The 17,242-nt window shown below is 53.6% G+C and overlaps 1 protein-coding gene across 12 annotated transcripts in view; it reads right to left on the reverse strand.

The window, feature by feature from the left end:
- DNAAF9 (dynein axonemal assembly factor 9) overlaps positions 1-127 on the reverse strand; it is a 73,220-nt gene extending 73,093 nt beyond the window's left edge. For all 12 annotated transcript variants that reach the window (XR_007906427.1, XR_007906429.1, XR_007906420.1 and 9 more), the window contains exon 1: positions 7-127. Coding sequence is in view for 1 of the 12 variants with exons in the window: in XM_051798159.1 (XP_051654119.1) it covers positions 7-89 (83 nt within the window). In the remaining 11 variants the exon portion in view is untranslated. The remainder of the gene's footprint in view (positions 1-6) is intronic.
- Positions 128-17,242: the final 17,115 nt, after the last annotated feature.

A 17,242-nucleotide genomic window follows, 5' to 3' on the forward strand; every position in this document is an offset into this window, starting at 1 on the left:
CGGTACCTGACGGAGGCGGCGGGGTTGCGGGGCCGGGCGCGGTGGCGCGGGGGCGGCGGGAGGAGCGCGGAGCGGCCGCACAGCGCCATGGCGACCGCGATGCGCCTCAGGGACGGGGCGGCCCCGCCGCGGCCGCGCCGCGCCCCGCCCCGCGCCGCGCGCACCACTCCGCGCCGCCGGGCAGGGGGGGCAACGGACGGAGCCGAGCGACACCTGGCTTGCTTTCCTTGCTCCGCGCCTTTCTGCCCGCGCAGCGTCCATCTTCGAAATTTTTTACTCGTCTCGCAGCGAGTGGCGTCGGGAATTCGCGGACAAGCCGCAGGTTCTGGGAGCGAACACAGCGACGCGATGCGGGCGGCCACCCCTCCGGCGGGAATGGGCTCGCCCAACTCCAGCCCCCGGCGCGCACACCCCCGGTGCCATCCCACACGCCCACACCCCCCCCCCCCGCCCGTCCAGCTCCCACCGCTGTCGTCCCCCCCCCCGTGATGGGGCGTGGGCTCGTCCGAGCCGCCGGAGCCCCCCGGGAATGGGGATAAGGAGACCCCAAAAAACCCTGGGAAAGGAGACAGGGAGGACACCGGAGCCTCTGGAAGCCCCGGGGAAGGGGTGACACAGAGCCCCGAGGAGCGGGGTGACACGGAGACCCCCGAAGCGCTCCGGGAAGGGGGGACAAGGAGACCCCCGGGACCCCCTGGAAAGCCCAGGGAAGGGTTGGCGCGGTGACCCCCGGAGCCACCGGGAAGGGGGAACAAGGAGACCCCCGGGGAGGGATGACACGGAGCCCCCTGGAACGCCCTGGAACCTCCCGGAGTGGGGAAATACAGAGACCCCCAGAGACCCCCGGGGTGGGGGGACACAGAGACCCCCCCGGAGCCCCCAGGAGCGAGGGGACACGGAGCCCCTCGAATCCCCCCGGAGCCCCACAGACCAGCGGGACACGGACCCTCCCGGAGCTCCCCACTTGCCCCTGGGGTGGGGTGACACGGACCCCTCGAGGTCCCACGGAGGGAACCCCACGGAGCCCCGAGGGATGGGGTGTCCTGGATCCCGGTCTGGAACCCCGAGGGATGGTGTGTCCCGAATCCCCCGGAGCCCCACGAGGCCGTGTGACACGGACCTCCCCCCCTGGAGCATCCCAAAGCCCCTGGAGCATCCCAAAGCTCCTGGAGCATCCCAAAGCCCCCGGAGCAGCGTGTCACGCACCCCCACAGACCCACCCGGAGCTCCCTGGGGTGATGTGCCCTGACCTCCGCGAAACACTGCCCCCCAAAAACCCTGCAGCACATGAACATCCCCTGCCCCCCCGTGTGCCCCCAGCATTGCACCCCCCCTGTCACCCCTCCCCATTTACCCTTCCCCACCCCACTTGCCCCCAAACTGCCACAGCCCCATCTGGGCACCTCTTTCACCAGAGAATCCCAGAATGGTTTCGATTGGAAGGGACCTTAAAAATCATCTTTTTTCAACGCCCTGCCATGGGCAGGGACACCTTCCACTAGCCCAGGTTGCTCCAAGCCCTGTCCAACCTGGCCTTGGACACTTCCAGGGATGGGGTGAGTCCCCGGCATCTCACTGTTCCCATGGTCCCTCTCTTGTTACCCCCTCAAAACCAACCTCCCTTTCCACCCAGCCCCCATCTGTGCTGGCCATGTCCTGGTACCAGCACCACCATCACACGGATTATTCATTTTACACCACAAATTTGGGGTATTTTGCCTCCTCTGTGCTGCCCTGTCCTGCCCAGCCCGGAGATTCCAGTCTTGCCACGATCTCTGAGCTTTGACACCCCATTCCCAGCCTTCCCAGTCTTTCCCATTTTACTGTTATTGCATTTTTCCACCAGCCCCTCTGTGCCTGTGTGTTGCACCGTTGCCAAAAAACTGAGCCAGCACCCCCAGCTTCCAGGGAATGGGATTTTTGGTCCCACACACAAAACCTCCAAGGATCTGTAATTAAATGACTGAGATCTATACCATGCAGGGAAGGATCTGGAGCCAGGATTTAACGAACTGTGAGGGACACATGGCTTGGAACCCGTTAATCACACGTCCCCCAGTGACAGGGGACACATCCTGCTCCTCCTGCATCCTCATCTTCAAGCCCCAGGGGAAGGGAAAGCTGCCCCATGGAATGAAGGGGCTGAGTGAGCACTGAGGAAAACCAAATTTGCTGTGGAGACTCTCATCCCCCACGTGGTCCTTTCCCCCCCCCAGAAAGTTAATCCCCCTCCCCCAGTGTTAATCTGTGAGGAGGTCCCTCCCTGGTGCCCATCCCTGTTAATCACCCCTGCTCCTCATCCCCGGAGGAGAGCAGGATAAGACCCCTTGTCTGCATCTTGTTTTAATTACACCAAGAGCAGCATAAAGCCCTGAATCTGCAGCTCTGGGGCAGGGGCTGCTCGGAGCAAACTCCTTTTTCCTTCCCAGAGGAAAGGGGAGCACACGGGGAGGGCTCGAGGGCTCTCACACCCACCTCGCCTTGAACCCGGCGCGGGTGGGAACACATTGCAAAGTGCTCTTCCTTTTTGTCCCCCAAAAAACCAAACTGGTCTTTGCTCACAAAGCAAAGACAAGATAAATATGCTGGGCCATGCCCCAGCTGCCCCGTGGCCGCTGGGAAGTGTTTTAGTTGGATAAAGCTTGGATAGGATCCATGTACAGACGTCCCCACGGCACAGGTCACACCATCCGGCCCCATCCCTGTGCTGGCAGGGAGTTGGCACCATCTCAATCCCAGCCTCTCCCTGTTTTTGGAGCCCCTGGACACACTTTGAGGTTGCTAAGGCAACGTCACCAGTGAGAGCTGAAGCTCTGAAGGGAAAAGAGGACACCTTTGGGACTCAGCACTGCTAAAAACCTTTGGCTTCCCTCCAGAAGGCTCCTAAAACACATCCCTAAAAACCCTTGGCTTCCCTGCAGAAGGCTCCTAAAACACATCCCTCCTGCCTCTCTTGTCATGTGCTGAGTGGGACAGTCTCCTGCTGGTTGTCTCCATCCCAGTCCATGGACCACCAGCCTCCAAAAGGCTTTCCCGTGCTCCCTCCACATCCAACACTCATGGAAGGAAGGATACATGTCCTGACAGCACCTCCTTTGCTTGCAACAGCCCCATCCTTAACATTGGGGTGCTGTGTTGGCTCCTTCCATCCCCTCCTTGACCTGCACCCAAGTCCCTGCTGGCCATGGATCCATCACAGGGGCATCCATGTGCCTGCCCAGGGGTGTGCAGAGCTCCAAAGCCCCAGCAGGGCTATGGTGGGATCAGAGAGGGAAAAGGGATCTCTCCAGGACAGGATTTAGTGCCATTTTTTACCTCCAAGACTCTTTCAGCCAACAAGGGAAGACATTTCACACCACTGGTGCATCTCACCAGGCTGTGACCTGCAGCCTTGGGTTTGCCTTGGGGTGCAAAAGCCTGGAAAACATCCAACAGAGAGGTCAGGCTTCCTGGAGAAGGAGGGATGTGGAAGGGGAAAGGACACAACACCAACCATTGTTCCTGCTCCCCAGCTTCCTGAGCTTCCCCATCCCACTATTGTTCCGTGTTTTCAGGGCTGCAAAAGCTGAATGAAATCCACAACAATTCCCAAAGAAAAGAAGAGGAAAGCAGAGTGATTTGGAAAAGGGGGAAAGCCAGGGATGGTGTGCTCCTTGGTGGGTCCTCCTGACCTAGACCTGGTCCAACATTAACCACCAAATCTGGGTTAAATCCCTGCTCCCATGACCTGCTGGGGCTGTTTCTTGCTGTGTTTTCTGCTTGGGCACCTCCACGTTGGCACCTGCCCATGGGAGCAGCTGCCTTCACACCCTCTTCCCTGGATACCTGTTTATTTTTAGTAAATCCCTGCTGCATCCATGGAGAAAACAATGTGGATACACAGGGGCCAAAAATAGCTGTGGTTCGCCCTGAGATGTGCACCTGGAGAGGTCCCTCATTCCCCCACCCACGAGGAATTCCTAAACTTCTCACCCTGGGCTGATGGTTGCTCAGAGAGGCTGAATTTTTTTAAAAATTCAATTAATTTTATTTTAAAAAGAAAAATCAGTGGATACAACCCACACCACTGGCACGTGCCCAGCCTTTCCCCATGGAAAACATTGGCTGCTGGGAAGCCTTTGAAGTCCTGGTGCCACCCATGAGCCATCCTACAGGATTTCCCAGGATGTTGGGACTCCTGGAAGACCTGTCTCCATCCCTGGTGTTCAACTGGGCCACGATGCAGCTGGTAACTGGTACCAGTGGCAGCACAAGGGCTCCCAGTAAAACCCAACACAGAAGCTTCGTGGCTCACACAAATCCCACTGTCAGACTCCTAAGATCCATCCCTCCTTTGGGGCTTCCAATTCATTTTTTCCTTATCCCTACAAAGCTGTTTTCCCACCCTAACAGCTCTTTTAAGGGAATAATTCAGATTTCTTGGAGAGCAAACACAAAGTACACTGTGCTTGTGGGGTAAACAAACAAGGTGATCCCCTGCTGTGCTTCCTAAGAATTGTTTTTCCTCCTTTTTGTTCAGATTTATGGGATCCTGTTGCATTTATGGGATCCCATAAATGTTTCAGAGGAGTCCACCCTCCAGGCAGTGGATGTTCATGCCAAAAATAAACTTGCTGCCCACGGAGCTCTTAGTGAAATATTTATGGATGGCACCAGAAAGGGATAAAACCAGGCTGCAAGAAAAGTCTCCCACTTTTACCTGAGGAGGGAAAATTAAATAATAAATGATGATGGCGATAAAAAAACCTCCTGTTCCATTTATCCAAGTCCTTCAGGCTAAAAGATCTTAACTCTTCTCCAGTGCTATTTTGGGAGGAGGGATATTAAAATTTCCTCTGCCCTTAAATTATTGTTTCGTTTTCGCTGCAAAAAGCAGCCCCTGGGTCAAAGGAAATGAAAAAGGTGAGTTAGTTCTCCAACAAGCTGAGATCTGCACGTTTATACCACCATGGATCTGGCCCCATGTGCCCATCAAACACAGGGTGGAGGGAGACACAACACCCCAGGATCCTGCAGGCACAGGAAAGCTGTCACAAAACCAGCGGTGCTGACCCCGAGTCACCCCCAGCTGTTTTGTTACAGCCACTGCTCCTTGGAGATGGAGAGTTTGGCTGAAGGAGACACAGGGCTGAGGGTGACCAGGAGCCAGGAGGGGGTTGTGAGATGTTGTGTTTGTGTTTGCAAAGCTGATTTCGTGAAAGGAGGGAATTTGGTGCTGTTGGAAGTTGCTGAAGTTGCCTTTGGCTTTTCCAACGGCGGTTGGAGCAGAGAGATATTTAATTCAGTGTTGTGGCTTCTTTATCCCAACGGGGTCTGGGACATTTCCAGGTGCTACAGGATCATAGAGCCAAAAAATTGGATTGGAAGAGACCTTAAAGAGCGTGCAATTCCACCCCCTGCCATGGGCAGGGACACCTTCCACTAGCCCAGGTTGCTCCAACCTGGCCTTGGACACTTCCAGGGATCCAGGAGCAGCCACAGCTTCTCTACCCAACCTGTGCCAGGGCCTCACCACCCTCACAGGGAAGAATTTCTTCCCAATATCCCATCTAACCCTGCCCTCTGGCAGTGGGAAGCCATTCCCCCTTGTCCTGTCACTCCAGGCCCTTGTCAATAATCTCTCTCCATCTTTCTTTTTAGCTCCTTCAAGCACTACAAGGCCACAGTTAGGTCACCCCAGGGCCTTCCCTTCTCCAGGCTGAACAATCCCAACTCTCCCAGCCTTTCCTCCCAGCAGAGCTGCTCCATCCCTCTGATGATCTTGGTCCTTCCTCTGGTCTTGCTCCAACAGCTCCACGTCCTTCCTGTGCTGGGACCCCAGAGCTGGAGGCAGCTCTGCAGGGGAGATCTCACCTGAGCAGGGCAGAGAGGCAAAAAAAGAAGTATTATTGTTTTCCAAATCTCTGCCAACCATCATTTCCACAGAATTATTCTGCCTGGCTCTGTGGGGTCAAGCTCAGTTCTCCTCTGCCCACCCCCCATGTGTCCCTGGAGGTTCAAGGCAGCGTTTTCCAAACCTGTTTGGCCGTGTCAGATTTACCAGTGTGGGACTTGTCAGGAAATTCCTGTCTGGAGTGGTGTTCTGGCTTCTCTCCCCCAACACCCTGGATCCTCTGGAAAGGCTCTGCAAAGGAGGAACCGTCTGGATATGTCTTGGGATCGTGGGGAAATTCAGGTTGGAAGGGACCTCAGGATGTCTCTAGTCCAACCTGCTGCTCAGAGCAGGGTCACCCATGAGGGCAGACCAGGCTGTGTTGAGTTTGCCCCTGGGAATCCTCAAGGATGGAGACAGTGCAGCCTCCCTGGGATCCTGTGCCTCCCTGGGTGCCTCCCTGGTACCCCAAAATTAAAGATTTCCTTGGGACCTGCCCCTTTTCCACTGCTTTTCCACAGCCACCACCTACCCCACCTCAGCTGTGCTCGAGGTGTGTGGCCACCAGCTCTTGGATCCAACCAGCCCTACACTCATCCTTTTGTTCCCCTTTTTTTTGAGCCTCAGCTGAAGGGAGGAAGGCAGGACCCACAGAACTTGCTGTGTGGCCTCCCCTGCACCTCGTTATCTCCAGGAACAGCTTCCCACCTCTCCCATCCCACTTCCTCCAGGGCTCAAATCCCTCCCCTCCTCGTGCTTCGCCCTTCCAGGATCCTCCTCTCCACACTGCCTGGGGATAATCGCTGCTTAAAACCTGATTTAAGCCCAGAGCATCTGATTTTACAGCTCTCAAGTCTCTGCCTGTTGGCCTTGGGCTGGGAGAGGCTGCGACTTCAGGCACAGCAGCTTCTTCAAAGGCTGGATGTGAGAGGGAAGAGCATCTCCACGTTGGGCAGAGCTCCTCAGCTGGTGGTCCTGGAGAGCTCTGGGCTCCTCCTAAGGGGTCCACTGAAGGTGATTAAGAAAATTAATTCATGTAACTCCATGGCATGACACTGGAAAACTGTTAGGGGATGTAGGAAGATATGGATGATAGAATCTCTGAATGGTTTGGGTTGGAAGGGACCTTAAAGATCACCCAGTTCCACCCCCTGCCACGGGCAGGGACACCTTCCACTAGCCCAGGTTGCTCTGAGCCCTGTCCAGCCTGGCCTTGGACACTTCCAGGGATCCAGGGGCAGCCACAGCTTCTCTGGGCAACCTGTGCCAGGGCCTCACCACCCTCCCAGCCAGGAATTCCTTCCCAATATCCCATCTAACCCTGCCCTCTGGCACTGGGAAGCAATTCCCTCTTGTCCTATCACTCCATCCCTTGTAATAATGAGCCACGAGTGATCCGTGCTGTGCTGGTGCACCTTTCCTCTTGGTTTTCCTCTCCCAAACACATCCCCAGAAGCTCTTTCTCTCTCTCTCTCTCTCTCTGAGACCATTTCCCTCCATCTTTCACCCACCACTTTTCCCAGAAAGCATCCAGAATTCCTCCTTGCCGGGAGTTTCCCACTCCTGCTCTCCCTGTCTCCAGCTTGCGACGGTTTCTGGCTCAGAAATGTTGTGAGCTGAGAAGGCCAGGGATGTCAGGGAGGGAAAACCAACCTAGGCTTTTCATCTCCTTTTGCCAATGCTTAATTTAAATAAGATTTTCACGCTGCTGATGCATCTTTAACATGCTCAGTCCATGTTCTGTCCCTCTGCTTTGCAGGAGGAGGGAATCACCAGCCGTGCAGTGGGAATTCAACTCCTCTGGACCCTTTTCTCTTCATTTTCTCCAAAGGGCATTTATACCTTTGGATTCCATCCCTAATTCCCATCCTGCAGAATCACTGCTGCCTTTCAGTCTCCTTTGGAGCCTCTTCCATGGCAAAAAGCAGCCCCTGGGCAGGTTCCCTGCGGCGTTTCCCGGATATCCGATGGAGTGGTGCCTCGCTGGCCACTTCACTGAGCACTTTGTTGGCTCCAGGGGGAAGGAAACAACAATGAGATCACTTGGAAAGCTGGGATTTTTTTTTTTTTTTGTCCAGATTTGTCTTGCCCAGAGGAAATCCGGGAGCCTGGCAAACACTGAGCACCTTCGCCCTCTGTGGAAATCGAAATTAAACTCGTTTTCCCTCATCCGTGAAAACAAGGTGATGATAAATTCCGACCAGCAGCACTCCATCCTTTTCCAGAGGGGGGAAGGCTGAGCTCACAGCCTGGTGGAGGGGCTGTGGGAACCAGCAGGAGCAAAGCTGGGACAAAGCCAGGAGCTGGAGCACCACGCCAGGCTCAGCTCCCGGGTTTTGTTCAGTGATGGATGGGCACGAACACATTGTGTCCCCCTGAGCCATTTAATCATGGATTTGATGGATCCTGGAGCTCTGCTGGAGGCAGACTGGGATGTGCTCCTCAAGCACCTCAGCGTGGCAGCATTCCAGGCTCTGGAGCTGCCACATCCCTCCAGAACCAGGACAAATTAGAGGAACACGGCTCATTTTATGACTTGCTCCAAGCAGGTCAAACTTTCAGGCCGCTGCAAAAAGATCCTTTGCAAATCAAACACGTGAATATGGAGGTTTGGAAGGGAAAATTGGGGAAATTGTGGTGTTTGGTCAATTTGCCACCCTTGGGCCCAGGGCTTTTTTGCAGCTGCAAGAAAGAAAAAAACAGAACCACTCATTTAATGAAACAATAACCAGAGCCTAAAACCCAGCCTTGGGAAGGAAAGCTGTGCAGAGCTTCCCCCTTCCCATTTATTCTTGGGAAATAGGCAGCTTGGGAAAGCACAAGGCTGTAAATCTTGGGTTGCTAATAAAGTCTTCTCTCCCAATCCAGGGCAGCTGGAAAGGGAAATGCTCTGAGCCTTTCTTAACATGCCAGGGAAATTGCCAGTGGAAAGGAGAGCTGACAGGGAGGCTCCACAGGAATTCCATCCCAACACCACTAACCCATGTCCCCAAGTGTCACATCCACATGGCTTTCAAATCCCTCCAGGGATGGGGACTGCACCACTGCCCTGGGCAGCTGTGCCAGGGCTGGACAGCCCTTTCCATGAAGAGATTTTCCCAATATCCAACCTGAACCTCCCCTGGCACAACTCAAGCCTCTTTCCTCTTGTCCTGTCTCTTATTACCTGGAAGATTTCAGATTACCTCACCAACCTCACCGTGTTGTCACACACACCTCAGGTCTGAGTTCAAAACTCCAACCTGAGTTTTCCACCAGAAAAAAAAAGAAATCCTGATTCCATAAGGATGAGCATCCCTGATTTCTCACCCCTGGGATTGTGTCACTCCAACCCGCAGCACAAAAGCCTTCGTGGGCTCTTTATCCCTCGCACTGAACCAGTACCAGCCTCTACAAGACCGTGATTTACAACTCTCCGTCTCCCCCGGGAGCTGTCCCAGCCGGCACGGCAGCAATTCCAGCGGGAATGGCTTTCCCAGCGGGGGTGTAGGGGTTTAAAGTGCTTGTCGCAACGGGGCGATCTCTCAGCGGGGAATCCCACAGCCCTTAATTTATTGATTACCATTAGCAGCAATGATACCAATACAGCGGCAGCGATTAAAGTGCTCGGTGCGCGGGCACGGGGAGATTCCCAGAGCTCTGGACCAGCTGGGAAAAGGCGGAGGGAAGCGGGGAATTGCTGGGAATTGCCGGGAATTGGTGCCACGGCGATGCCCTTTTTTTGTGTTTCAGCCCAAAGACAGGACCCGTCGCAGGGATTGTCGCTGTCACCCGAGGTCACTCGGGGTGACGGCTTTCCCCCCGTTCCCAGCCCCTTCCCCAGGGGTTTTCCCAAGCCCTGCCGGCTTTCCTTGGGAAAAGGGGCATTGTGAGCCCTTGGCCAGGAGTCGCGTGTGACACCCGGCGGCGGCAGCTGGGCTGTTTGTGCGAACAACAATGCACAGGGTGGGCTCCGGAGCACTCGAGCAATCACAGCTCTCATGGAAGCAAAGGCTCTCTTGAGTGTCTCCGAGTGCCAGGAGGAGAGAGAAAAAAAAAAAAACAACAACCAAACAAAACCCTCTTTAAATAAATTACACGCTTTTCTCCCCGGCTCCTTATGAACCTCCTCGAATGGGAGAGTGCAGCGAGTCAGCTGAGGCTGTTGGGATCTTTCCTCACATAAAAACACTCGTTCCTGCAGATGTTTAAAATGAAAACACAGAATTAATGCACCAGTCTTTTCTTCCCCACCATCCAGCACAGCTGTATCTGATGTGCAACTGGCCACTGTGTGTCCACCTCCTAAAGTCACCCCAAGACTGGTCACTGTGTTTCCACCTCCTGAAGTCATCCCAAGACAGGGAATACAGCATTTATTAATTGTTTTAGGATGGGAGCTGCCTGTGCAGCTGTACTGAACGTGTCAGGGAGATATGTGGTGTCAAAGCATCAGAGAAGCTGTGGCTGCTCCATCCTTGGGAGTGTCCAAGGCCAGGTTGGACAGGGCTTGGAGCAACTTGGGATAGTGGAAGTTGTCCCTGCCCATGGTAAGGGGGTGGAATAGATGGTCCAGTGTGCCAGGGCCTCACCACCCTCACCCTTCCCAATATCCCATCTATCCCTGCCCTCTGGCACTGGGAAGCCATTCCCTGTGTCCTGCCCCTCCGTCCCTTGTCCCCAGTCCCTCTCCAGCTCTCCTGGAGCCCCTTCAGGCCCTACCAGGGGCTCTCCAGGGGAACCCCCCCAGCTCTCCCAGCCTGGCTCCAGAGCAGAGGGGCTCCAGCCCTGGCAGCAGCTCCGGGGCCTCCTCTGGACTCTCTCCAGCAGCTCCACGTCCTTGTGCTGTTGTTCCCAGGGCTGGAGCAGCTCTGCAGGGGGGTCCCACCTGAGACAGGGGCAGAATCCCCCCCTACCCTGCTGTGGGATCAGCCCAGGGCAGGGGGGTTCTGGTGCCAGCACACGTGGTTGGGGCATTTCCAACCCAAAGGTCTCGTGTTTGGCTTTCCCCAGGAACCAGTTGTCCCTCTTGACTTTTCCCAGCCTCGTGGTGGCACCCACAAGTCCTAGGAGAGCTGTGGGTCCTGGATGGCTGGGCAAATACCTGTGCAGCCCTCAGCAGGTGTGAGGACACTGTTCCCACATCCCCAGCAGCGATGGGGCTCAGCCCGGCTGGGACTGCCCTTTCGAAGGCAGGATCTGGGGAACAGGGAGGTGATTTGGGACAGAGCAGCGGCAGATCCCTGAAAAAGGACTGAATTTGCACAAACCGATGCCCAGCTCCCCTTCTGACCTCCCGTGACCCCCCTGCGAGCGGCACAGGCTGCCCGACCGAAAGGCACCTCCCCAGTGTCGTTAAGTGGGAAATAAATCCCCGGTGGGTGTCTCGCCTCCTCCGCCGTCCGGGTTTATCTCTGGAACTAATTCCGTCGTCATTCCGATGAGTGACGAGATAATCGCTGCAGCTGGGCTATTCAGCCGGCTCCAAAGATCCCCTTTTCCCATTAATTCAGGCAGTGATTACACACTCCCGGCCAAATTTCTGCTGCGTGTAACCCCATTAAGGCAGCGCCTCTCCCCTGGGGGTGGGCTCGGCCCTCTCTGTTTAAATAGTGCGTTCGCCTTTCTTTGTTCTACGGGAGACAAAGGAGAAGATTTTTTTTTTCCTATATTAAAAAAAAAAAAATAAATTAGGAAAATCTGATGACTCCCCGCGCGAAAAATGGACACTTAAGCTGCAATCACAGATAATTGAAAAGGATCCCAGAGTGAGTTAGAAAAAGGGCTAAATTGCCGCCTGCAAAATACCTCTGAAATATTCTGTGTTCTTTGGAGAGCGCTGGGTGAGGGGGGGAGAGGAGGAGGAGGGAGATGCTCACCTGGCACGGCAGCGACGCTGCCTCCGAGTGACAGAGCGGGGGACAATGACCACAAACTGTCCCCAGACCAGCTGGGAGAGGTTTGGAGATGAGGAATGGCTTTATGCAGAGGAGAGCGTCGGACAAAAGCTAAAAAGGAGGAGGGGGTGAGGCTGCCCGGGGGAATCGCTGCGATGGCATCTGCAGGAACGGCCACAAAGCCCTTCGTGTGGATGCTCCGTGGGGGTTTTTTCTGCTCCCCCGTGCTGGGCTGGCAACGTAATAAAACAAGGGAAAGTCTGAGGTCTGGGCTAAAAAAATATCATGTTATTGATGCTGGTTTTCCTACCTGTAAAATAACAACGTGAGGAAGAAGGGTCCTACATCAGATTGAAAGTATCTCCAGTGGGGTTTGTGTGAGTGTAATTCTTACTTAACCAGCGCGGTATTCCCTGTTTACAAGCTAAAGGGGAAGCTAAAATTAGGATATAAAAGTGTCCTCCGCCGAGAGAACAGAAATAAATCGCCCTATTGTCAAGAGAAGGGCGTGGGGAATCTCCCGTCTCCGACCTTGGCTTTGACCTTGTCCTCCTCCTCCTCCCTCGTGTCATCCCGAGCTTTTCATCCCGCGCTTCACCTTGCGCGATCCCTGCACCGGGGAACAATGGGAGCGGAGCTGTCGAGTTAAATGGCAATTTAGAGCCGAAACAAAGGGGCTTGGGGGTTTTACACCGCGGCCTCGGGCAGCCCATTAAATGAAAACGAGCCGCTGAGCTCATTAGCGAAGGGCCCGGCGGCTCCCGGCGTTCCGCATCTCTCGAACCATAGGGAATCTCGGGAAGGAAATACAGGAAATATCCTATTCGTTTATTTATTTATTTATTTATTTATTTATTTATTTATTTATTATCAAAAGTTGTGTTTTTCTAATCAGACCACAGAGTTCAGAGAATCACAGAATGGTTTGTGTCGGGAGAGACATTAAAGAGCATCCAGACCCAGCCTTCATTGCGTTGTCTGCCTATATTTATTCCTTGCTGAAATAAAAAGCCCCTTCTGAAACGAGAAATGAAAAGGCTTCGCTCCTGAATGTTAAAATGTTTTGGTTTGATACCTTTAAAACAGTTGTGAGCCCTTTAGGTTCTTTTTCGAGCTGTGTTTTAATTAAATCTTCGGTCTCAGGGAGGGTCAACTCTTTGATTTGCCTCAGCAAAGAGAATTGTAGAAACTGGGAGTGGTTTGGGTAGGAAGGGACATTAAAGACCATCCAGTTCCACCCCCAGCCATGGCCAGGGGCACCTTCCACTAGCCCAGGTTGTTCCACCCTGACCTTGGACACTTCCAGGGATCCAGGGGCAGCCACAGCTTCTCTGCCAACCCATGCCAGGGCCTCACCACTCTTATAATACAAAATATTTTTCCTTACATGTGTTTCTAGTTTCATGTTAGAAGATTTCGCTGTTCAAGAGCTCAGGCAGAGGAATGGGATGGAAGGGATGGGATTTCACTCCTGCCATCTCATTTGAGGGAAGAAGTAATGAAATCACCACACCTGGCTTTTCCCATAATAAAATGCAAAGGAGACACATCAGCCTTTTTTTTTAAGATCTCGATGCAGGTGGGTTGAAGCTCTCCCATTGCAGTCTTAGACCTTCCTGCAATCAAACAGCCACAAGGAGCATCACCCAGTTCCTCCAGGTATTCAAAAGCAGTTTGAAAACTCTCATTGAATTTAAAAAAAAAATTAATTAAAAAAAAAAAGGAAGGAAAAATTATGTGCGAGAAATGCACACAAATGTCAAGCACAACCCCCACCCTGCTGGGGGATGCACCTTTCAAATATCAGGAGTTTTAGAGCTGGTGGCTGGTCAGTTCTTGACCACATTTATGATCCAAAGAAGATGCAGCCAAAGCACAGGAAAGGGTAGATGACAAGTCAGCAGAGTGAGACTTCACTTCAGCAAAACCTTTGCTTGAGGTGGGTCTATTTTCTCCCTACATGGTCTACAAAAGGCTTCTGGAATTAACATCCTTGAGGAAACGGCTGGAGCTGTGCCAGGGCAGGCTCAGGTTGGATCTCAGGCAAAGGTTCTTCCCCCAGAGGCTGGTTGGGCACTGCCCAGGCTCCCCAGGGCAGTGGGCACAGCCCCAAGGCTGCCAGAGCTCCAGGAGGGTTTGGACAACGCTCTGAGGGTCAGGGGGGGGATTGTTGGGGTGTTTGTGCAGGGCAGGGGTTGGACTGGATGGTCCTTGTGGGTCCCTTCCAGCTCGGGGTATTCCCTGATTAAATATATCACGTTGTTATCAGCTTAAATAACACTCAGGAATATTTACACCCCTGACAAAACTTTGCTCGCACGGGAAACTCTCCTCCCCAGGAAAGTTTTTACCTCCCACCGTCTGAATTTAGTAAAAAATCCTTTCTCCACCGGCGCACCCCGATGTGCTTTACAAGAGCATCGACAACGGATGTCCCAGATTTGCTGTCGAGCAACAAAATATTTAAAGCTGGGTGTGTTTTTGGGTCGTGAGCTGATTTTTCCACCCCTCGAGCCTTTGCTCCTGCACGGAGCTGCGCTCTCCGGCTCCTGCTCTGCCGGCACCAGGAGGCAGCAAATCCACGACAAAGGTGCAAAGCCAGGCATGGAAACACATCCCGGCTGTTGCTTTGCCTCCTGTGGCTGTGGCTGGGCGGGGGAAGCAGCAAAAATTGCCATCACGTTCCCGGTTTTAATTGCAGCGGATTCCTCCTCTGGCTCTGCGAGGCTTTGCCGGCTCCCGCTGTCCCCTCTCCTTTGCCTCCAGGCAAAACCTGGAATTTGCTGTCACCCGCAGCAGGAGATGCAGGAAGGAGCCCTGTGTCCTGCTGTTGGGGGGCTGGAAGCTCTGCAGGAATGGAATGTCCCTCCTGGAAATTCCGTGGACACCGAGCTTGCTACTGGAGGAGGGAGGTGCAGTGGCTGCTGTGTCACTTGGTGCCTTAAATTTTGGGAATTTGGTGTGTGATTTACTCCTAGGGATGCAAGAACAGCTGCCCTGGAAGGACAGACACCTCTGTGGCCTCCTCTGGCTCAGCTCCAGTAGCTCCATGTCCTTCTGATGTTGGGGATTCCAGAGGTGGAGGCAGCTCTACAGGGAGGGTCTGACCAGAGCAAAGGATTCTTTCCCTGATGGAAGGGCCATACAGTGATGCCTCAGCCCTGCAACAGGAATTCCCACACTCCAGGGATGGTGCCAGGATCTCTGGGAGCACAACATTTGGGACAGGACTCTCCAGCTGCATGAAAACTGCAGAAAAAAAATGGCATTTCTGACCAAAAATGCGGAGTCACAAACCTGGAGGAGAAGCTTTAAGTGCAGTGTCTGGTGAGAAGGAACCACTGCTCCATCCTGGCCCGTGAGATTGCTCCTTCCCCCAGTTCTCAGCACCAACAGGAAGGGTTAAAACATCAGTGGTTTATTTTGCCTCCAGGAGGCCCTTGCTCAGGTCCCTTTTGAAAATCACAGGGCTGCCCCTGGATCCCTGGAAGTGTCCAAGGCCAGGTTGGAGCAACCTGGGCTGGTGGAAGGTATCCCTGCCCATGGCAGGGGCTGGTAAAAGATGATCTTTAAGGTCCCTTCCAACCCAAACCATTCTGGGGTTCTGTGGAAACACTCACCTGAGCTCTCTGGGGGTCTGCAGAGCTCTTTCTCCACCTCCCTCCCTCAGGAGGTACCTTAAAAACTATCAACTCAGCAAAGCACAAAATGAACTCCCCAGCAGTGCTGTGGCATAAAGAGGCTTCTTCTTGTATTTAGGTTTGGTCTCACTGGGGACCTTGAGTGATTCCAACTGCAAACAGAGGATTGGAACAATGTGTGCTCACTCCCAGAGCTCCTGCAGCTCCCTGAGGAGCCAATCCTGTTTTTATCCTAATTTATATTAGGAAAAACTCCTATTCTCCCCCCCCCCTGAAGATTATTATCCTCCAGCTCAGCTCTAGGGATCCCATCAGGATGGCTGAGCCCGTGGCCTGAGTTAAGTGGGATGGAAATGCAGGAACTCTTTAGGATTCTGCCCAAATTCTCCCACCGTGTAATTCAGGCTGTCAGCACAGGATAAAACGAGCTCCACTAACTTGATGAATGTCTCAGATCATCTGCAGCCTAAACAGATGCTGTGCTGAATAAATACACCTGCAGCTTATGCATTTCTGAGTGCTGAGTGACATCCTCAGGGCAGCCAGGCAGGAGGGAAGTGGAGAGTCAATGGAAGAGCTGCTTGGAGAGGAATGCCCTGGTATTGGTGCTGGATAGTGTAGGGAAAAAACAGTTATAAGAATAGAATCATGGAATGGTTTGAGTGGGAAAGGACCTTGAAGACCTTCTTGTTCCACCTCCTGCCATGGGCAGGGACACCTTCCACTAGCCCAGGTTGCTCCAAGCCTTGTTCAATCTGGCCTGGGACACTTCCAGGGATCCAGGGGCAGCCACAGCTTCTCTGCCCAACCTGGGACAGGACCTCAACACCCTCATAGACAACAATTCCTTCTCAATATCCCACCTAAATCTGCCCTTAATCTATTCCCTGTGCCCTGTCCCTCCATCCCTTGTCCCCAGTCCCTCTCCAGCTCTCCTGGAGCCCCTTCAGGCCCTACCAGGGGCTCTCAGCTCTCCCTGGAGCCTTCTCTTCTCCAGGGGAACCCCCCCAGCTCTCCCAGCCTGGCTCCAGAGCAGAGGGGCTCCAGCCCTGGCAGCAGCTCCGGGGCCTCCTCTGGACTCTCTGCAGCAGCTCCACGTCCCTGTGCTGTTGTTCCCAGGGCTGGAGGCAGCTCTGCAGGGTGGATCTTACCTGAGGGGGTAGAATCCCCCCCTACTCTGCTGCCCACGCTGTGGGATGCAGTCAATGTGCCCCTAAGCTTCTAAGCCCGTTAGTTTATAATTTTTTTTGAGTATTTCAGCCTTATTTCCAAAGCACAACCGTGCTGGAATGAAGCAGTACAGGGGGAGGAACTGAAAACTAAAGGTGCAGTGAAAAGCAATGAGTATTCATGACTCTTTCTGGTATTGCTGAGGTCCTGGCAGTGGATTTATCTTCCCAATGCAGACGTGGTACAGATTCTCACACCCCACCTTACAGAGCTGACCTGAAGGTGTTCCAAACAAACACCATGTTTGTTTAAGCTTCAGTTTCTCCTGGATTCACTTAGAAATGAAGGAAATGTACCCTTAGAAATGTACCCAAATGCTTTAAAGGATTAGTGCTGAGTGAGACCTGCTGCAGCTGGGGGGGCACCGAGCTCTCTTTGCTGGAGTAGTTGGAGGCTAAAATCATCAGTGCTGGGGTCATACCTCTGCAGGAGCTTTGCAGGGATTGAAAATCCAATTTCGAGTCATTCAACCGGTGTAAAGTCTCTAATGCTTGCAAAACCCAAGGTTAAAAGGGAAAAAAAAAAAAAAAGCAAAGAAAGAAAGAAAACGAAACAAGGACAACACGGTGGCAGCTTCTCCACTGGTGTGGTGGGATAAAGAAATCCAGCAGGAGAGAGCATTG

This window comes from Manacus candei, unplaced genomic scaffold, assembly GCF_025592945.1.
Source record: "Manacus candei isolate 608988 ecotype Guabito, Panama unplaced genomic scaffold, ASM2559294v1 h1tg000048l, whole genome shotgun sequence".
NCBI lineage: Eukaryota > Metazoa > Chordata > Aves > Passeriformes > Pipridae > Manacus > Manacus candei.